Here is a 21,739-nt window from a genome sequence, read left to right on the forward strand (position 1 = left end):
CAGAATGCTTTTCCTCTCCCATTTGGACTTGTTTTTGTTTTCTTCCATTTGGGTAAGAGCCATAGTTTGTTAGGGTTTTGTTGAGTTCTGAAACACTTCTGCAAATAACCGAAGGATAACAATAATGGTTATGTTATCATGGGGTGTAAATCCTCACTTCTTGAGGAGAGAGACACAACCCCTTGGGAAGCAGTTTTGTTGTCTTTTTCTCCTTCTTCCCGTGGCTTTGTGTGTAAAAGATTTACACTGAATGCCAGACGAGGTTGCTGTGGGTACAGGGCTGTCCCATGCACTGGGTGCTCACTTTGGCTGTGGATCAGATCCATGAGGCTCCTGTGGGATCACACTCAGGGATCACTCCTGTTGCTGCACCTGAGGCAAGTAGGAGGTGAGGAGGGGCTGTCGATGTTCGGCACTTTTCCCCTCCATTAGTAAATGTTGGCCTTATCTGATAGAGTCAAACCTGAAAAGATATGCCAGAAACCCAGATTAGAGTATTGGTGACTGCTTTATTAACTGATGTAATCATTTGTTTTTAGTTCTGTTGTTCTGTTTAGTTCTATTTAGTATCTATCTGTTGTCTGTATCGTGTAACAATTTCTGTGATACTTGTATGGAAGATGAGCCTAATTAAACATTAAAGGTGATAGAAAGCTTTCAGTACAATACGTTTGGCACTACCACCATTTCAGTGACAGTTTGTGAATGATTCATTGAAAATCTTTTTGTCATAAATTCACAAGAGCTCAATTTATTTGATCTATATTAGTTGTCTTCAAAACTGCATAGAAAAAGATGCTTCTCTCTTTTCTCATTTCTGAATGTTTTAATGATCTGCAGCTCTCAAGCGATGCGTGCTTTATTTACATTCCAGGCTCTCCATTCACATTTTAGTGTTTGAACTGAGATTCATAGTGTATGAAGAGGTGCCACCGGGCCTCAATCTTTAATTACACAACCACAAGCCGTTTTGTCCAGCAGCAATCCGCTTTCTAGAGTGTGAGGTGTGAATTGGACCCAACTAATCCGGAGTGAGTTTTGTGGCATTGATCACAGTTAATTGTTTGCTGTGAGCCATGCAGGGTCATGCAGCCCCAGGTCGGCTCCCACTCACTGACCTCCCATGAAGGAACACACTGGGTTCCAGCTTTGAGTTACGATGCAGGGAGCAGAGCGACCAACAGCTTCTTATGGCCCAGCACTGCTTTGTCCTATTTGAGCACCATCACATGCAGCGTGGTGATAAGAAGCAGAGATAGAATTGAGTCCTTGACTTCCTTACCCGTGAGGTTGCTTCCCTTGCAAAACTGTCACCACTCATGCAAACCATCTCCTGCAGGGAGATGGGCCCTAGCAAGCAGCAGCCTCTGTTGTTACGTGACACATTCCTGGAGCGCTTCGGTGCTGAGGAGGGCAGGCAGGCTTCGTAGAAGTGAGTGTGAGTGTGTAATTAAAGACGTGTGTTTGTAAGGACATCAGATGAACGTAGCCGGGGTGAATTCCATTCTGCCATTACTTGGGTGTTGTGTGCTTGATTGTGCAACCTAAATATTTTGTTATGTTTTTCTGCTTCTTGAGAGAAGACAAATTATTTAGAAAACATAGAAAAGCCATCCTATGGGACATAAGCAGGGTTGTAATCCATTGATGAGTGCCTCTTTAGTTGACAGATTAGCTAGTGATAGTGATGATAGTTGTCATCATCTTTGTAGAGTAATAGAATAGAGGAAGTGTTGCTGCCTTTCAGATATTTTCTGAAAGCAAAGGATGAATGTGATGGAATTGAGTCCTTTTCCAAGCTCTGGGGAGGACTGCTACTTCCTGCTTGGGCTTTCTCCCCTTTTTCCCCAAGCTTGACTCAATCTGCCGCACTCTGGCTGCAGCCTTTCTCACTGAAACCTTCTCTCCGCCCCACGTTCCATTCTTTTTCTTTCTGTTTAGATGAATTCCTGCTCACCAGCCTTTGTACCAGGTAACTGCAGCAGGTCCCCATTGCTGCTGTCCATCCTTCAGCTCTGCTGTGCCCCGTGCTCTCAGATAGCCCCCCCAGCACTCCCAGGCTGTTGGCTGTTTCTCAGTTCCTCCATGGGGACGCAGTGTGAAGAGCTGACTTGTTCAAAATTCAAGCCCTCGGGGTGCTGAAGTGTTTTCAGTTCCTCTGAAATCTACTTCTTTTTGGTGAATGTTTGAGAACTACGATATTTTTTAAGTGTCTGACCAAATCTAGTCAGATTTCCTTGAGGAGAGGAAAAGGAATTTTCTGTCAAGATGTCGGCCCACGTTCAAATGTTAAGTCCAGTTTAGGGAATAAGAGTTTTCTGGGGGATTTTCTGAATAAAGGCACCAGGGGCTCAAAATAAGTGTCATTTTTCTGTCCTCAGCTAGAAAGTGGCTGGAGCCCTACTGCAACAAACTTTAGAATCACTTGGAGTCAGGCGTGCAGGATAGAAATCTCATCTAAAAGTTCAAAACTTTTGTGAAAATAAACTCAGCAAAATGTGCTGTGTAAACCATTAGGAGTTCAGGTGTCGTGGCAGCCTGAAGCAGGCGAGGCAATGGGCTCCGTGCTGAATAATTGGCCTCTGAAGCTTGGCAGAGCTGCTGCTGGTTCAGCCATTATGGTTAGGAGCAGCTCAGAGGTGGCTGTGATGGGCTGTGTGCTGTCCCAGCAGTAGTTCTTTGTTTAAGAATTAACCCTTCGTTAGTCAACTGGGTGTTTGCACAGGAATACCACGTCCTCAAATTAAGAAATGGTATTAGTTTCCTGAAATGCTGGAGTGAGAGCATCATTTATTACTATAAATACCGGACTTAATTTGCAGTTTCTTCCATAGAAGTGTCCCGGTACAAAGCCCGATGCTGGCAGTAAAACGAAGCTCTTGCAGGACTTAATACAGACTGTGGGGAATGTGACCATAATGAAAGCAGTATGGAATGAGAGCGTGCTGTAGCAGTCGATTTTATAGACTAGGATCACTGCACAGGAAACTTGGCTTCAGAGATGGGTAAGGGAAGTGATCTTGACGCAGTCAAATAGGCAGTAAAGCAGTCCGTATAGCTTTACTTACGTGTTACAGAGATTGCTGTTAACTGTTTCTAAGTCTGGTGAACTGTTTGCACAGAGCTGTGAGTCTTTGACAATAAAGGCAGCCCATTTCTCACCTTTATATAATGTTTGTCAATATTCTACAAGTCTTAATTTGTATTTTCATGCCTTTTTTCCCAGCCCTGGACTGAGATCAGATGTAAGCTCTTCTCCATCCACAACCTCAGCAACTGCGGGACCACCTCCCAAGCTCTGCCTTGTGTGCTCTGACGAGGCCTCTGGGTGTCATTATGGTGTTCTTACTTGTGGCAGCTGCAAAGTGTTCTTCAAAAGAGCCGTGGAAGGTAAGACTTGTTTTAAACAATGCATTTATCAGAACTGTAAGATCCATTTCCATACCTGACCGGCCAAAGCCAGGCTACTCTCTCCTACTGGAGCCCCAGTTATTGCTCAGATCCTCCTGGGAAACCCCAGTCCTACTATCGCTGTCCTTTTCGGAGCAAATAACATTGATAATGGTGTGATTATCTGAAGCATAGATTGCCATTACGTTTATAAATGCTCCCATGCACTCAGGATGAAAGGGTGCATTGTTATCTTTGCTTCTTGTTTCCTTCATTTTCTTTCACTGTTGTTTTTGTTTATTTGTTCTACTTATGTACAGATATGTCTGTGTGCGTTGCATTCAAAGTTTGTGGTTCTAAGTGTTGTACTCATTGATGTGTGTATGATGATGTGTGTGAAGTTGGGTAACCCTTCTGCAAGGTTGGGAGAGTTTTACAGTGTTTCCAGTCAGCAGTGTTGGTTATGTTACATATGTGTAACATGTGTGGTGCATTACGGACACGTGGGTTGGGGTTGTTGGGATTTCTCTGTGAGCACAGGAAGAAAACAGTAGTGGAGTATGAAATGGGAATCCGTAGCGGTGCAGAGCAGCCACTCTGCGCTGAGCAGGCTGTGCTGGGTGCAACATCAGCATCAGAGACTCAAAGCAATATCAGCATCAGAGACTGAAGGAGCACAGAGCGCATCACTGTGCACCGAAAGGGCAGCAGCGGTTCCTGTGCTGCTGTTAGACAATACAGGAAATCCCTCGCTCAGGGCTTCCCGTCTCGTGCCTGTTTCAGGCAGTGCTTGCTGGGTGTGATGAAGTGAGTCACACTGTCACTTTTTGCTAACATTTTTGCAAGCTGCATTTCACTTGAGAAGAGGGAAGGCTGTGTTTCAAAAAAAGGTACATCAGCATTCCGTCCCTAGGAGAAGCACTATCCCTGTGCTCCCAACTCAACTGAAGTAATAGGAAATGTAATGACGCAATGGGAAACTGCATGGAAGCACAGAACCACTCTCAGAGGGATCCGAGGATGTTCGCAGGCAGTGGGGAAGGATGTCGTGCCGTGGCACACTGAAGCTGTTTCTGAAGTACCATGAGAACCAGCTCCAGTACAGAGCGCTGTCCTTGGCTCTCAGCTTGTCCTGTCTGAGCTGTGATCCTGTCTGCAGCCGGGCTTCTTGTTGGGATGAATAATCATCTGTAGGTTGGAGTGAAATAAGGGTGCTGGATATCCCCCAGAAGCAGCGCTGTGTGGCAGCTGAGTGCGTCACAGTGGCGGTTCTGCCTGTTCCACAGCCTTAGCCAGTGATGGAAGTATTGATACATGAAGAAATTGGTCCTGTGATTTCTGCTGATGGGTGACGTGATTTTGTACATCTTGTACCAACTGTGTTGGTGTTAAATATGGAGAACAGGGTCAAAGCTGTAAAACTGCAACACGCTGCTCAAGGTTTACCTGCACTTTCATTTTGTTATTGTTCCACAGATTGTCCCAACCATAATCCTTTAGATTCGATATTACGGATGTTTTCAGAAGCTCTTAAAGGATCCGTGAGTTTTAATAGTACCTTAGGAAACAGAAACATTGGTTTTAACTCTTACAGGAATTTTTCTTACTAGAAGTGTATGTAGAAATAATTTGTTTCTGTGCAGTTGCTTTCATTAATATCTGCCAAGCATCTGCTAGTTTACACGTCCAGCAAACTGCATTTGTCACAGAGCTGTAAGCCTGGAAACGCATCTTCTGCGTTTCATTTGTCTGCAGTCATATACACTGCAATGGAAATGGTTACAGAAACTGAAAGTGTCAGCATCTAGGAAACCAATGCGAGGTGTATTTCTTTCAGCAAGCAGTGGAACTAGAGGAAAAGAGGGAGGATGAATGAAGGTGGGTCAGCTGTTCTGTATTTATAGCCATTCTCACACAAACAAAGGTCCTTTCTTCAGGAATCCAGGATAGCAAAAGCTGTCTTGTTCTAGTTCTTATTTTCACGGTGCCTCAGAGCCCTTCTGGTTGTGCTTCTGCAGCCCCGGCCCCACACCTCCCTCCTGTTACCACCTCTCCTGCCAGCCCACGTTTTCCTCCCTCCTTCCACCTCCGCTTTCATCTTGCTTCAGATCCTCACACCTCCCCTCTGTGTTAAATCCCTTCCAACACCCCAGTCTCCTGCAGTGCTCCAGATTGTGCTTGTTCTCCAGCCCTCTCCACTCCCAATCTGTTCCAAAGAATCTTTCATTCCTCCGATGATCACAACCCATCAGAGCCCAGGGGCATGCTTGTGCTCAGGTGGTGCAGGGTGGAGCAGCAGCGTTGTCTGGATGCTCTGCAAAATGCCTCCATCTGCAGTAAATTCTCTTGGAAGCATCTCAGTTTGCTCACTACCAGCTTTCACCAGCGTGTTCCTTAAATATTGACATTTTTTGAACAGCAAAGGTAACTGAAATGTGTCCGTCTGGCTGGCGTGTCTGCAGGGCAGCATTCTGACCACAGGAAGGAGGAGGTGGAAAGAAACAATGTAGTTTCCATCTGGAAATAAATAAATAAAGACAATAATGTCAAAGCAGTAGACACAAGAAACTCAAATACTTGCATGGAGGTGGAACTCCAGAAGTTTGACGGAGGCCGTAGGGGTGGACTCTGCGTTTCACAGTTGATCTAATTCCTTGATCACGTCTGTTTCTATAAGAAGACTCCTAGGCTTTGTTGTCAGTAACTGAATATTTGGAAAATACATTTGTTATCCAACGTTATCCATTGGGACGCTGAAATACTCTGATACAGCCTGGGCTGCAGCTTTGTCCCACCAACACTTCTGTTTCTTGTTCTCTGTCTGGGAGAAGGACATATCTCTTAGCAGTGCCTTTTTCTAAAGGAGGCTGTCGTTATACAATTGTTCATGTAACTCAAATAATTAGGAACAGATATCGTTCTTCTCCACTGTTGCCCTTCTGTTAACAGCAAAGAATTGCACTCATTTTAATAGATGTACTTCAGGTCATCACATTTCCGGGGCCAAATCTTTGTTGTGAATCTGAGGGTCCATGCAGATGTCAGAGTGCTTAGTTGTCTGCTTCTGCATGGAACGGAGGCTGCTCAGCTTCTGGAGCAGCAACAGCTATTTCTATATGTTGGGAGAGATGTTGAAATTTATGCTTTCCAAATGTGTTTGTGGACGTTATTTATATCTCATGTGAAATCATTCAGGGAAATTGTAAACATGCCATTGAGGCTTAGAGCTCTCTCCTAGCTTGGAGAAATGTAAGAGAGAAAGAGTTGTAAAAATAGAAGTCGCCTAACCTTAACAAACAGAAAATAGGATTTCTCCTTAAGATGTTGGCATCAGTGTCTGAATGCCAGAAGAGTGCTGGATTTGTATTTGCTGGGAATCATCTGGATACTGGTTTTGTTTTGCAATAAAAGGCGTGAGGCGAGTAGGGACAGCCTACAGTCCCCGCTTCCTTCATGCTACAGAAACAGCGAATGACTTCATCTGATTGTAAGGCTGGTGGTGACTGTGTGTGTTTCTGTGAATGCAGGGCAGCACAACTATCTCTGCGCTGGAAGGAACGATTGCATTATTGACAAAATTCGGCGGAAGAACTGCCCGGCGTGCCGCTATCGGAAATGCCTCCAGGCGGGCATGAACCTCGAAGGTAATCCTCAGTGTTCCATCCCCCCTTTATTTCTGATGCAGTGAAGGTCCCCCCGTTCAGGAAGCTGAAGCAGCAGCACTTTAATGTGGTGGAAGTGCTGCTATCTGTGGTGCATAGCAGCATTTTAATGAAAGCAAGATTTTTAGTGCTAAAATTTCTGCCGTGCTTTCCTATCCCCACTCAGTTGCTTTATCTCCCCGAATGCACAGCAGAAGTGAGTCATGTGTGTGAAACGGGGTTATTTTTTCTTCCTGTCAGCACATAGATCTTGTTGCTTTTTCGGTGAATCTGAGACAGCAGAACTCCAGCAGAGGTCTTGTAGGGAAGTGCCATGCCTGCCTATTCTTACTTGGGAAAGTGACTTGATGCTGAAAACCACAAATGGGAGGGAATGCCCGGGCGTGTATCTAAAATTGGAGTGTGCCTTGCATCTTCAAGCTGAAGAAAAGGCAATTATTTTTATTCATGCTGCGGATTCTTGTTCTTAAATGTCTGATAGAGTCTCTCTAGAAAAGATAATATACTAAAGAAACATAAATGTGCCGGTGCGTGTTTGTTCTGCGCTCAGTTGTGGGTGGCTAATGAGAAACTGAAGACCCTAGAGATTTAGCAACAGCCCTAAAAAGGCATAAAACTTCTTTACTGCTGTCAGCTACATTTTATCTTCGATATTTTTCCTTGAGCCATGGAGATTAACACAGTATTTACTGGCATAGTGATCATGGTGATAACTTGTATCATCAAAGCTGACAGATAAAATAAAAATGTCAAAAATGTATATTAATATGGACATTTTTTTCGTTTCAGCTAAAATATCCTTCAGTAAAATGTAAGCGGTGGATTGTGTTAGAGATGTATATAGAGATATGCTTATAGGGGGGCCCTCATTGGCACATCCTTTCCTGCTGTTCTTCTGCCCCTCCCCACCATGAACACCCCATGTTTCTGCCCTGCTGGTGACTGCTGCTCATCCTTCCAAGCAAAGGGAGAGGACCCAGCATGCAGAAATGCTTTCCCCCACACCACACTTACATGTAAATCCCATCCTCAGAAGGGACTTCGTGGTTTGTGTATGTATCAGTGGGGTCTGTATGCTGGAGGAGTGTGCATGTAGCCTGACAGCCACAGTCAGCATGGTGGGTCCTGGCACAGTCTTACAGCTCAGGAGGCCATCGGTGGGTGTCTTTGCAGGGCATGCAGCTGTGTGCAGGGCAGCAGGGTGCTCACTGGGCTCTCAGCAGTGTTGGAGGAGTGAGGCTGTGTGGCCGACTGGGCAAGCTGGGAGCCAGCAGAAGTCATGGCACAGCCAAAGGGAGGTTTCCTTCCCTGAGGTTTGGCACAAAGACTTCTGGAGAGGAGCGACTTTCTGGATGATGGTATTGTTATATAGGTTGGGGAAGGCAAAAAGAACAGAGAGAAAATTGCTTTCTTGGCTGAGGGAAGAGAGGCCTGGAAACTGAGTGAAGTGAAAACGTTAGATCCCAAAGTAGTGTGAGAAGGAGAAAAAGAAAGCACTGTGAAAACAGCGGGTTATCAGCTGGGTCTGAACAGATGATGAATTGGTTGTACAAAGGAAGCAGTCGAAGTCTGGAGGGCAGTATGAGGTGCATAACAGTGCGGAGGCAAAACGGCTCCTTGTACACCAAAACCGTGCTGCTGAATCATTTTCTGATCTCGTTTGCCTTATCAGTCATACATTTGTCACCTCTTCACTCCCTTTTCTGGGATGTTTTTGTGCTACGTGGCTTATTGAGCTAGGGATATTGGGAAAATGCACAGCTATCAAGCTTCAGTTACCAGAGATTTCTACAGCAGAATAATGTTATTCTGTCTTACAGGCTTTATTTCATTGAATTCTCATTTCCTACTTCCGTCACTAATTGACCCTAGCCATTACTTGGCACCCTTTTTCTTTCTGATGCATTTGAAAAAGCGATTTGTCATTAGGTTTTGTGCCCGTAGGAAGTCATCGCAAGATCTTTTTTGGCTTTTCATGCTGCATTTTATAGTTAAACTCTTGGCAATTTATGTTATTTTCTGTCGTCTTCATTTTGAAACAATTTCAAGTTTTTTTTGAAGGATCTCTTCTTATTTGTAATAATATTAATTGTCCTGCTCTGAAGTGACTTTTGCCTTTCTAGGTCCTGCTCACAGCAGCAGGGTGCACAGCCCCTCTGCTTTCACAGTGCTTCATCTTCTGTGCAGTAGTAGGAACATTCCGTGTAGTGCTGTGAGATGGGTTTCCATGAAGGTCTTGATCCTTGCATTCTCTTTACCACCAAATTTTTGCCCCCAGAGCTTTTCTTCTGTTCCCCGTGGTGTCACTGGCTCTTGTTGGGGTTGTGCCTGTGGGCTCCTCCTCAGTGTTTGTTAAGGGGCTGTTGAGATGCTGTGCAGTTTGACACATGGCCATCTGACCAGCCGACATCACACAGCTCAACTGTGCATCCCTTCCATAGCAGAGCCCTCCTGCATGCGGTGCTGCGTTGTCCTGTGCTGGTGCAGAGGTCCCTCCATGGGATGGGATCCTGTCTGCATGGTGCAGCTGGGACCTTGCAGCCATGTTCAGCTGTCGCAGAGGAGAGGCCCTTCCATGAGGTGGGATGGACCTCATTCGCTGCCTCTGTAACATCCCACGGCAGTCCCCATCTTTTCAGCTGCATTGGAACTTTCAACCCAGCTGTGGGCAGTTCAGGAATCCCTTAACATCGGGCTGCTGGACTGCAGTGTCCAGAGTGGGCACTGCTGGAGAGCAGCACAGACCCCAGCACAGCCACACCATCCTGCACTGCGGCCACTCTGTTCTCTTCCAGCAGAGCTTCTTGGATGCTGGGTCTTATTTCTGTGCCAAGTTTATCTGTAGGGTTTATCTTTTGCATTTTGCCTTAAGGAGCTGGTTTTTAATTTGTGATGTTTTTGTATTTGAAACTATAAACCTTCCTTTTTTGTGAGTTACAATGTCAAGTTTAGTAGTGCAGCTTAATAAAATTCTTGCACAATACTTTATCTTATCAGATATTTCTTTGATTGTAATTTTACCAGACTTTCTGGTCTGGAAGTATTCCATCCTAGGTGTCTGTGTTAACCTGTGGGCATGTGCATGTAAATTTACCTTCATTTACCTTCATTTAAAAAAGCATTTCATTTGCTTTTGAGAACAAGGATGGTGGGAAGTGTGTGTGTGTATAATACATAGAAGTAATGATAATAGCAACAGAAAGAAGCCCTTTGCTCCAAAGAACTGCTTATTGCTGTTCTGCCGTGGAAGTCTCAGCAGATAGTGTTTAAACCCATACAGAGTTTGTTATCTTTGCAGTTAAGATTCTGAAGACTCTCACAGCCAGTGGGAGAAGTGGGGTTGGGAGGGGGATATTGCATTCTGTTCTGCTACAGTTCTGACCATTAGAGACACTGACTGATCTCAGCAGAAACTTAATAAACATGAAAGCACTTTATGCAGTGTTTGTCTGTGCTACTGGTTTATCTCTACTGGTTTATCTATCTCTGTTGGTGCAGAACAGAAATAGATCAATTAATTGATAGAAAGGGAAAGAATTGGGTTTCATTCTGGTCTCAGCCAAATGGTCCGTTGAGTTCAGCCTCCAGGAGGGGCCAGACGGAGATCCCTTTATTGACAACTGTTGCTTCAGCTTCTAGTTCAAGGTTAACATCTCTGTGTGACGTTTTATTTATTTGGCATATGAACGTAATGGTTTAATGATACAGCAGTGATTTACATGCGAGGAAGCTGGCAAGGGAAAAATCTCCTCCTGCCCAGCATTTCAAAAAAATGTTTTCCCTGGCTCGAGAGACCGAGTCACTCCTGACCCATTAAGTATATTTCTTCCCTTCCCTCTGTATGGTTTCTGTACTTCATATACCAAGGAAATGACAGCATGCTCACTCCTGCAAGTCTTTTCCAAACGGGTGCTGTTCTGTCGCATGGGGCCGTACTGATCTGTGCGTGTAAGGGTTGGGGACAGGCCTTGTCCATGTCCTCCTTGCAGACATAAAGGATCTGGGGACAAGGGCATTAATGCGACTTTGATTAAAATGTGAAACTTATTTTCACAGGAAGTTTGGTAAGTATTGAAGTGGAATTATTTACAGTTTTATGGGGAAAAAAAGAAAAGAAAAATATCCTCAAAAAGTTTCAATTATCTGATCTACAGACACAAGAAAAAGAAAGCAGCATTTCCCATGCTGCGGATGTCATGGTGATGCATGGTTACCTTCCGTCACCTAACAGCCGTGATTCCATCTTTCCTAGCTCGCAAAACGAAGAAGAAGATAAAAGGCATCCAGCAGGCCGCTGCCACGAGCACGAGGGATGCTGCCGAAACTGCTGGAAATAAGAGCGTGGTCCCCGCATCGCTGCCGCAGCTCACACCCACCCTGGTGTCACTGCTGGAGGTGATCGAGCCGGAGGTGCTGTACTCAGGCTATGACAGCACACTGCCCGACTCCAGCTGGCGCATCCTGTCCACCCTCAACATGTTGGGAGGACGGCAAGTGGTAGCTGCGGTCAAGTGGGCAAAGGCAATACCAGGTAGCACACGTGTGTGTTAATTACAAAGTGCAGTCATTCTGGGGCCTAAATGTCTGTCTTCACATTCGATGTCCTTCGGAGCCCTCACAGATAGGAACTAGCAGTGCTTGAGCTATTCCAGTTCTCGTACGTTTGGAGTGGAGCCTTCACTTTAGTAGTATGATGCTGTCCTGCATCTGCATTCAGGGTGGTTCTGTTTTCTGACCCATCACCACATCTGTAGTTTCTTGTTGACTGGGAATAGGCATTTGAGTGTTCCACTTCCAGACAGAAGCTCAAGATGTTCATTTTCTCTCAAGCATTGTAGCTACATGATTAAACTGACTGTCACATGGGAAATTTGGAAATGTTCTTGCCTTTTTGGCTCCTGCCTGAGCACACTTTGCAGTTGCCTTACAGAAGAAAAGTGGTGCAAAATCACAGCCTTGGCCATAACGTGTAGCATCCCATAGTAGGTCTCTGGGAGAGGTCAGGGCCACAGTAGAGCTGAAGATCCATTTCTTTCTACAGAACAAAGGCAGATGTTTTTCTCCCCTTCTCTTCTAGTCGCTGCCGTTACCTGCTTTCAAAAACAAACTGGCAACAGCACTTAGGCAGTGCTTTGCATCGTTGTGGGACAGCCTGCAGGCTGCTGGCGTTCTGAAATAAAACTCAGACACCACTGGTGTGGGGCAGTTCTGCGTTTGCAATCTCTTCTGGATGGTTCCCCTAGTGAGATGAATCCTTCAGGTTGAAACACACGTTCTTTGTGAACATAACAAGCTTCTGCTTAATAATTTTATTAATAGGGGCTACTATTATCATATTTTTACACTTTTTTTTAATGACTAAGATGGTTCTTTGTGGGCATATTTGGTTTGTATGTACTTCTGGTAATTGTGCCCCGACCCACAGGCTGGCAGTCACCAAACGCTGCCTGCTGAATCCTTGAGCTGAGGCTGTCAGAGCAGCCTTTTCCTGAAGAGTTTTTGAGCAAAACTTTTGAGATTTGACCCAGTAAGTGACAAATAAGTTTGAAATAATTTGATTGTATTTTAGAAGCAATAAGTAGTGGTTACTGCAGTCTCCAAAGCCAGAAGCCTGCTTTGAAGCTGTTCAGACCTACCAAGTTCTGCTATTTAATAATCTACTGACTGCTATCTATTTAAACGTCTTCAGGAAGCAGTGCTGTAATGAGCTCTTTAGATGCCAAATGCCTAATGAAATTAAATAAAATCAACTTGAATTCAGACTTTAATAATGATTCATGGTGACACAACATTTTCTCGTTAAATGTAGGCATGATCCAATAGAAACTAGCATTGCAAATGAAAAGCTGCCTACATTTTGAGCCTGTTTAAGGGACCAATTTTCAGATTTTACACATTTCCTCATTATCTTAATTGGCTCTATTCATTCTACATATTCTTACAAGATTAGCTACCATCGTTAACTGTTTCTGATATGCTGCATATTTTGTAAGTTTAGTGTACAATCCTTGAATAAGAACAAAATTTGAAGTTAAGTGATTTGTTGTCTTGTGGACTGCTCGCAAACATTAAGAAAAACACTGTTAATTACAGGAGACTGCCAAATGAATGGTAGTGAGTGTTAGATATTTTTCTCTTGTGATCTATCTTTGACTGATTACCTTCTCCACATAATCACACACACATATTCTGGTATTAACTCCCCCTCTGGCATCTGTAGTACCCATCAAAGTGTATCTGTCTGGCACTGCCGTGGAATCATGGAGTCACCAAGGCTGGAAATGACCTCCAAGGTCATCCAGTCCAACCATCAACCAGGGCTTCCCTTCTAAACCACATCCCTCAGTACAGCATCTGAACCTTTCTTGTACACCTCCAGGGAAATCTCCATCTGGAAAGCAGCTCACAGCAGTTGCAGAAGGCCAGCAGTGTCAGTGGGCATGCATTTCTGTAGGTGGGATGCTGAGAACTTGCTCTGTGTGTCTATATGTCAGTGTAATTTATAACATAAGGTTTAAGCATTAAGTTCTGTTAGCCCCTGTGGCCTGTCTCTCCGTATTACTGTCCGTCAGGCCCTGTGGCCTATTTCTCCATGTTAAGGCAGTTACCCCACTCTGAGCTGTGCTGGGCGCTCAGTTCAGACCTCTCCCGGTTCAGCTGAGTCCTCCTGTCCAGAAGCTGTAATCTGAGTCCTTCAGCTGATTTCTACATGCGCAAATATTTGAACGTAACCTTGGTAGTTGGAAAATGGTGTTTGCACCCTTTTAAGGTACTTCTATTTCCAACAAGGCTTTCACATTAAAACAAAAAAGGCTTCATTTTTGTTGTTTCTTTCCTTCTACCAAAGATGCAGTCTAAAATACAGAAATGCTTGACTGAAATCAGCTGACAGCGAGCAGTTTTGTTGTTGCAGGTACTGTCATCGCATTTACAGAAATCATTACGAAATTCACTTTAAGAAGTGGTAATCTGTATTGGTGGTATAGAGGTTGTACTGATGAGAAGCACAGTCTGTTTCAGAGTTATTTGTGTTCTGGGTTTGTTTTTGAGGTTTCTTTTGCTACCAATGCAGCCACACCTCACTGCGTTTATTTTTGTGTCGTTAAGGTTTCAGAAACTTACACCTGGATGACCAAATGACCCTTCTGCAGTACTCCTGGATGTTCCTGATGGCTTTTGCTTTAGGATGGAGATCATACAAACAATCAAATGGAAACCTCCTGTGCTTTGCACCAGATCTGATTATTAACGAGTAAGTAAAACTGCATCCTTGTCTTGTTTTACTGTGGAGATGTCAGGCTGCTGCAGCCTATCCATTTTCTGCACAGGAGAGGTGAATCACTGGGCAGCAAAGGTGCAAGGATTCCAGGTCCCTTTGTTGTTTGCAACGTTGTTTTCCTTCCAGCAGATCACTTAGTTTTCACACAGGTTGAGTGAAAGAGAAACCTTTTCAGTACTGAGTGCATTTGTTTCCATGAAGGTTTGTGGGAGGTGCTCGTATGAAATGTCCCATGCTGTGACCCTTCCTGCTCCATTCATTGCAGTCATTCCTCTCACCAGAGCCAAAGAAGCTGAATCTAGAAGCAACTGTGGGATGGAGGGAGAGGCTTAGCAAACTGCACCATGTGCTGCATATTTGGTGTATAAAAGTAATCTTATCAGTTGCACTGAATTCTGGATTAGTTAAATGTTTATATCTGAGCATGGTTAAAATCTGGCTGAAAAGGCTGCGAACGGAAAAGCTTATTTGTTGTATTTTTGTTTAACTTTGCTGTCAGTTTTCAAAAGAAAAATGAATTTGCTTCAGTATCTGGACAGCCTTCTTATAATGAGCATCATCTTCCTTGTGTTTTTTGAAGTGGTGTTGTGTGGTCATCTGTGCCCTGGAGGACTGAAAGAGGGAAGTCTGACAGAGGAGGAGATGGGCAGCGAGCTTGGCTTGAGCTGTGGGGGTTAGAAGTGGTTGGTGCAGATGTGTGCACTGTGCGATACTTCCCAGCTGCTGCCCTCCGGTGTGGCTGCAGGTCAGCCTGGCTGTGCGTCTCGGGCTGGGGAGCCCAGGCTGTCTGTAAGGCTCCCCTGCTGGGATGCTCTGTGCTGCCGGCCGTGTTCGCTGTGCTGCTCTTGCTTTGAGGCTGCTCAGCAATTGCGTGCTGCACCTGCTCCTTGGGCAGGGCTAGTAGAGCTCTGGACTGCTCTGCCACTGCCTCCTCTAGTGTGGTGATGCTAACAGTGCTGCTGTGTGCTGAGATGTGTTGTCTGTGCTTTGAATTAGTTGCTGAAGTTGTGTTGTGGGTGTCAGCGTTGGAGGTAGCTGGTCAGAACCATGTGAGATCTAGCTCAGCCACCTGCAGGTTCCAGTCAGCAGGATGCGACCACTGTGGGTTTGCCACTGTTATTTTCATCAAATGAAGCAGACCTTGTAGGGCTGTGCAGGGCCATGGGCACCTACAGACACTGAACTTGTGCAGCATTGTGATTCCACTAATAAGGATTTGAAGAGCAATGTGAGTGACAGGTTCTGATCCATGGCCCAGTTCCCCCCTGCAGGCAGTGCTGTCCCTTGGGCACATTTTGAGACAGTGCTCACAATATTTTTGTTCCTATTGCACTTCAGTTCCTGTTCTCCCCAGTCTGTTCTCTGCTCAGAAGACAGTGGTGGTTACATTTTCTATGAGACTGGCCATTTACATCTCATAGTACTGTTTTTTGTTCCCGTTTATTTGCTTGAATATTCTTCCCTGTAAATATATATCCAGGCCTTCATAACCTTTAATGAATTCTTTATAGTAATTTTTTTTCTTTTGGAGAAGAAAGGCAGGGGACAGATGTATGCCCATCTGTGTACTTCTGCTGATTAAGGTTATTAGAATATGTCTGTGAAATAAAGTGGTTTCCCCATGGTGGAAATTGAAGTAACCGACATCACTAATAAATATGAGAGCATCTCATTTGCTACATCTCAGAGATCTCCTGACTCATCAGTGGGTCAAAACGGCAGGGCTTTGCAGTGAAGTGTGCACCAGTGCTCTTAAAAACCAAGAGTAATCCTCTTCTACTCAGTGTGAATTCTCCAACGTGTTCTGGTTAGCAGCTCCAGTGTGTGGACTGTTCATTAAGATGACATTTGTTTTCAATAACTTTTGTTGACTGAGAGAACTGCAGTTCCTTCTGACTCCTCCTCCGGTGTGCTTCAGGTTCCCTATAAATCTCTCTGGTCATAACTTTTTATGTACTACTGAGCAATAAAACACAGCCACCTCTGCGTTAGCCGTGGCGATTCCTGAGTGGTGCATAAAGACGCAGTGTGAGCCGCCAGATGCGTGCAGAGCACAGTGCTGAAGGGCTGTGCCATTGGGAGCGCTGGAATGGTGGGGTTGGCAGGAGGATGTTGTGTGCATCAAGAGAATGGCACACAGACCAGGTCAGCTCATGCTCTGCTTGGTACTGGGTTCAAAAGATAGCGCTGTGGCACACGATATTCCCCAAAAAGCACTCTGGTGTTTATTTGGTGCTTTTTCCTGAGATGCTTTGTGTTGATTTTTCACCCAGCTGCTCCTTTGCTGCTCCCCAACCTCAGGGTCTTAATTAAGATAACATCTATTACGTTATAGTGACTTATCATATATTTAGCCTGCTTCCTGTGTTATGTGAATGTACAGCATACATATATGTAGAACTCTGGTGCAAGAAAAGCTTGGCAGCTCAGTGCTGAGGCTTTAAACCATCACCTGGTTTCTGGGAAGCTGTGAGTGCTGGTGGTTCAGTGGTGCTGTGCCACCACAGTGCGGTGCTGAACACCCTCAGGCCGCTCACAGCCTCTGTGTCACTTTGGTGATGGAGTTGCAGTGAGGGATGCTCAGTTGTGCTCATCGAGTGCACAGATGACCTTTGATTGCAGCCTGGCTTTAGAAAGAAGGTTTTGAAAGTTGTGTCTTAGGATTCAGGCTGTGTTTGCACACACATCATCTTAGCTTTTGCTGTTCTTAGGTTTGAGGTGGTCTCCTTTGTCCGTACAGAGCTGACTACTGCAGCTCTGCTTTGGTGCTGCTGAAACCGAAAGCAAGAAACTGTTACAATTTTATAAGCAGTGTGTTATCAGTGCTCTTATTCCCAGCGGTTTTTTTGAACAGTCTTTTGTAACCAGTTCTGTGCAGCCCATATTGTCTGATTTTCAGGAGGCAGCATCTTGTTTACTGGTTTTTCTATGGTCTTGGCAGAGCCAAATGACTCAGCAGTGCTGAACACCGTCGCATGCTTTTATCGACACAAGTCCCACGTGTGTGTGTGCACTAAGTGTAACTTACACAGGCTACCATTTGTGTTGCATTTGAGCCTGATGCCTGACTTGCACGTTCCTTTCTGTTTACCAAAGCAAAAGAAGATTAGATATTACAGAACAGAAATGTGTTTTGAATCAGGCTGGATACACAGTCACTAACGCAGAATCGCTGCAGAGATGATAAACTGCCATTAGTCAGCTGCTTCAATCTCAGCTTCTGTGAAGGGCGGGAGTTGCACAAACGTTGCACTGTTGCACTGTGTGGTGTGTTGCTCTCTGCTTGGCGAGCTGCTCACTCTGCTCCCATCAGCACTTCTCAGGTTCAGGGTACCAGCAGCACTCAGACCTTCCTTTCCCCTGACTGCCCAGGGCTGGTTCCCAGTGGGGCTTTGCTTGAAGGCCCTGTAGTTGGTCGGGTTCTGCTCCTCCCTCCATGCTGGCGGCTGAGCTCGTTGCATTCCCACAGGGCGGTGAGGGGCAGAGCTGGGCCATCTTCCCAGCCCTTCTCCCCACTGCCCCCAGCACAGCACAGCCCTCTATTGGCTCAGCCCTGGGCAGATGGGCTGTGCTGCGCTCTCAGTTTTTGGGGACTGCCATTGGCACAGCTTTGGTACTAACAAATCTGCGTGGAGGTAGAATGGATTCCCAGACTCGGGGTGATGACTGCATCTGCAGCAGATGGAAACAAATGACGGGCTGACCCATTTCATAACATTTCTTTTAACCTTCTGCCCAGAAATGGTCATACTCTTACATGAGGAAGACTGCTGAGCCCTATTGTGGAATGTGTTTGAATTACCCAATTGGATGGCTGTTCGATGCCCTTTGACACAACCCAGAGGGCTCAGCAGAAGTTCTTCCAAGTGGCTGAGCAGTGCACACCAACAGCACTGTGCCAGGTGCCCTGAGCAGCAGCCTGCATGCAGCGCCCTGCACAGACCCGGAGCGTGCTGGCTGTTCACACTGTGAGCCCAGCATGGCACTGGTGTTTGAGTTCAGGGCTGTGCATGCACACATGCAGCTACAGGAACCCCAACTGCCCGGTGCTGCGGTGAGCAGTCCTGCCGTGCCTCAGAAGGAACAGGTCAGTGTTTGCGTTTGGAAATGATTGAGTTTTCTGGATTTGTGCTTTACATGGCTTTTAGGAGATCTGTATCACTTGTATTTCTTGCTCTTTCAAAACCATCTGAATTCCTCTTATTAGAGTTTTGCACCTTAAGGAAGGCAAATGTGTTCTGTGTTGGCCAAGGGTTTCCTATGCTGCTTTCCAGCATGCCTGTGAGGTTATGTTACGTTTCTGTTGCATGCGTTGGCTCTTGCAGGACTGAAAAAGGAGAACTGAAAAACACTAGCAGCTCCGGAGGAAATGGAGCCATTTCATAACCAAATCCTACTCTTATACTGGGATTCAATTTCGTTTCTTAGTTGAGATTCTGATATTGAGTAGAAAATGTTTTGGAAAAGGTAACGCTGCATTTCAGTATGCCGTATTCTCCTCATGCTGCAGTTCGGGGCCACTGCTTACACGTGGTGACCAAGGCACTCACCCTAAGGGAGTTCCCTGGAGAAAACTGAAGGCTCTTCTGCTGTAAGCCAAATTCTGACATCTGCCACTGCCACCCCACCAGTCCTGAGGGAAGGATGGAGCAACTTAGATTTGGAACCTTAAGAGGCTATTTAACTAATTGTTGTCTTTATTTCTTAGGCAGAGAATGAATCTACCCTGTATGTATGAACAATGCAAACATATGCTGATGGTTGCCCGCGAGCTGTCACGGCTTCAAGTCTCATATGAAGAGTATCTCTGCATGAAAACATTGCTTCTCCTCTCTACAAGTAGGTGAACACTTAAACACCTGTGTGAGCAATGTGAGCTTACCTTGTCAGTGCCATGAAACGTGTGCAGCGTGTTAATGTATGGTGTTTGATCACAAATGGCACTCAGTGCTCTGTTTGCTGCCCGGCCATGCGGGGTTACTCAGAAGTTCTGCTCAGCAGATATGGGATGTTCATGCCAAGGCGGTGCAGACTGCATGCAGAACTTTGCAGCTCCAGCAGAGGCCTGAGCCACAGACTGGCTGAGCCCAAAGAAATGGCCCAAGCTCTGACTTTGTGCCCACAAAAATATTAGTTAAAAAAATCAGTGAGCAAGGTCTGATGCAGTGAAGCCATTTCCTCCCAGAAAAGTGACTGAACTCTCCCAGAAGTTATTGAAGGATTGCTAAATACAACTGCTGCTTTCTACATTTGCATCTAGAAAGCACGTAGTGGATTTATGATAGATGAGGTAGATGTATGTAATACACTGCAGTGGCTTTTCATGACTTTCAATAAGATAAGCTGTAGTTGGAACAAGTCATGACTTAATAGCATTCTATCCTCTTTATTGCACAGAAAGTCAAAGGATATCACCAAAATAGTCCTTTTCTGGACTGTACAGAATGATGCTGATATGGAGCACTGTGTAAATGATTCTACAATGTTATTTTTACTCTATATTATTATTCCTTTCTACCTGATGATTTTTTTTTTTCTCACTCTGTGTTGTTGTAACTCCCTGAAAAGCTTCAGTTTTAACCCTGGCTCAATGCAGTGCAGACTGAGAACAGCTGGGGAAATATAGCTGGATGTGTGTGTGCACTCGGGGAGGTGTGAGCAGGGGGGGCTGTGAGCGATGCCAGCACTGTACTCGGCCCCTCAGGGGTCCCCAGGCTGGCAGCCCTTTGCACAGAGGTGCTCCTGAAAAGGAACCATCACCACCACAGCCCCACACTGCTGCTGTTTGTGAAGGCTGCAAACTTTGCTCAGATGGGAGATTTAAAGTTAAAGCCTCTCCTGAAGATTCCTGACGTGTTTTGGATGTAAGGGAGGCCAACTTTCCTACAGGAATTGGAAATTTCCTGATGGGAATTTCCATGTCAGGAGTGGGAAGGAGACCGCCTTAGTAGAATTGAGCCCATTCACAAGCAATGTGTGACAAGCGCTGGCGTGAGCCAGCAGAAGGCTTCTTTGTTGTCCCTGTGCTGAAAGACAATACAGCCTCACATTGCTCTTGGAGCCCCGTGTTGTGTAAGTGGTACACTGTGGCACTTCTGAGAATTGAAGGGCTGCAATGTGCATCGTTTTGTTAATCTGTGACTTCACAACTGAAATTTCTGGTTGCTGCATTCCCGGGTGTCTTTTCTAAGAGAAGAGGAAGAAGAGGGATGAAGTGGAGCCCTGGGGGACAGAGCACACGTTGCACATGGCTGTCACTCACAGACCCTCCTCCTTACACACATGGACACAGTTGGGGGCAGTGCCACGACGCCATCTCCTGCATGAGCCAGGCAGGCTGTGGCACTGCAGGTCCTCAAAAGGGCTGTGTTTCAGGGTCTCCTTTCACCCTGTCCTCTTTTCCTTTCCATCTGCTCTGTCTGTGCTCCCTGTTTGGTAGCACTTGTTGTTCTCTTCAGTGCTGGGACCAAAAGCTACGCCTTGTGGGCAGGGCCACGTGTGTGTCCATCTGCCCAGTGCACCCACACTTGGCCTTGGAAAGGGCCTTCCTGCCAGCAGCACGGGGTGCCAGCCCACCCACCCTCCGTCTTCATCCCTCCTTGTTCCTGGGCTGCCTGTGGTTGTGTATGATCTTTGCTTGGCCAGCAGCCCCGTGCTGTCTGTTGAACCAGTCAGCTGTCTCAACTTCCTTTCTTCTTCCTTCTCTCTCAGCTCTCATTTCATTTCATTATTGAAAATCGAGTCCTTTTGGTCGTTTTTGTGTAACTAATGTAAGATTGCTTAACTAATAGCACAGTTCACAGATGTATAACCTAGATGTGTGTCATGTTCCAGTTCCTAAGGAAGGCCTGAAGAGCCAGACTTTGTTTGAAGAAATTCGCATGACATACATAAAGGAACTGGGAAAGGCCATCGTGAAAAGAGAAGGGAACTCGAGCCAGAACTGGCAGCGGTTCTATCAGCTGACGAAGCTGTTGGACTCTATGCACGATGTAAGTCTTGAAGGGCACGTTCCAGAGGAGCGGCTGGGATGTGGCTGTGCACTGCTCTGCCCTCAGCTGTGCTTCAGGGCCAAATGCTGTGGGCTGGGAGGTGGTACATGCTGTCTAACGAAGGACCAGGTGAAGGAGATGAACTTCTGCTCTCAGAGCTCCTTTTCAATGGATTCCGTGGCAATTAGATCTTCAATTAACGCCTATTTCAGACTCTGGTTTTTAAAAACTATATTGCTGTAAAATTGAGGAACTGTGTTCCCCGAATGCACAGAGCAGCCAGGCTGCAGCTCAGCTGGGCAGGGCAAAGCAGATTTCAAGTCCTCAGTTTTCCTTTCCCCATTAGTTTACCTGGGAAGATTTTATTCAGATTATCCACATTTCTGTTATTTATACGCTAAGATTAGAGCTGATAC

General features: G+C 45.6%; 1 protein-coding gene across 1 annotated transcript in view; it reads left to right on the forward strand.

The window, feature by feature from the left end:
• NR3C1 (nuclear receptor subfamily 3 group C member 1) overlaps nucleotides 1-21,739 on the forward strand; it is a 51,911-nt gene that overhangs the window by 28,851 nt on the left and 1,321 nt on the right. The window contains exons 3-8 of the mRNA XM_072348208.1: nucleotides 3,227-3,390; nucleotides 6,918-7,034; nucleotides 11,305-11,583; nucleotides 14,160-14,304; nucleotides 19,040-19,170; nucleotides 21,166-21,323. Coding sequence (XP_072204309.1) covers nucleotides 3,227-3,390; nucleotides 6,918-7,034; nucleotides 11,305-11,583; nucleotides 14,160-14,304; nucleotides 19,040-19,170; nucleotides 21,166-21,323 — 994 coding nt within the window. The remainder of the gene's footprint in view (nucleotides 1-3,226; nucleotides 3,391-6,917; nucleotides 7,035-11,304; nucleotides 11,584-14,159; nucleotides 14,305-19,039; nucleotides 19,171-21,165; nucleotides 21,324-21,739) is intronic.

The sequence above is a fragment of the Excalfactoria chinensis genome, chromosome 13, assembly GCF_039878825.1.
Source record: "Excalfactoria chinensis isolate bCotChi1 chromosome 13, bCotChi1.hap2, whole genome shotgun sequence".
Lineage (NCBI taxonomy): Eukaryota > Metazoa > Chordata > Aves > Galliformes > Phasianidae > Excalfactoria > Excalfactoria chinensis.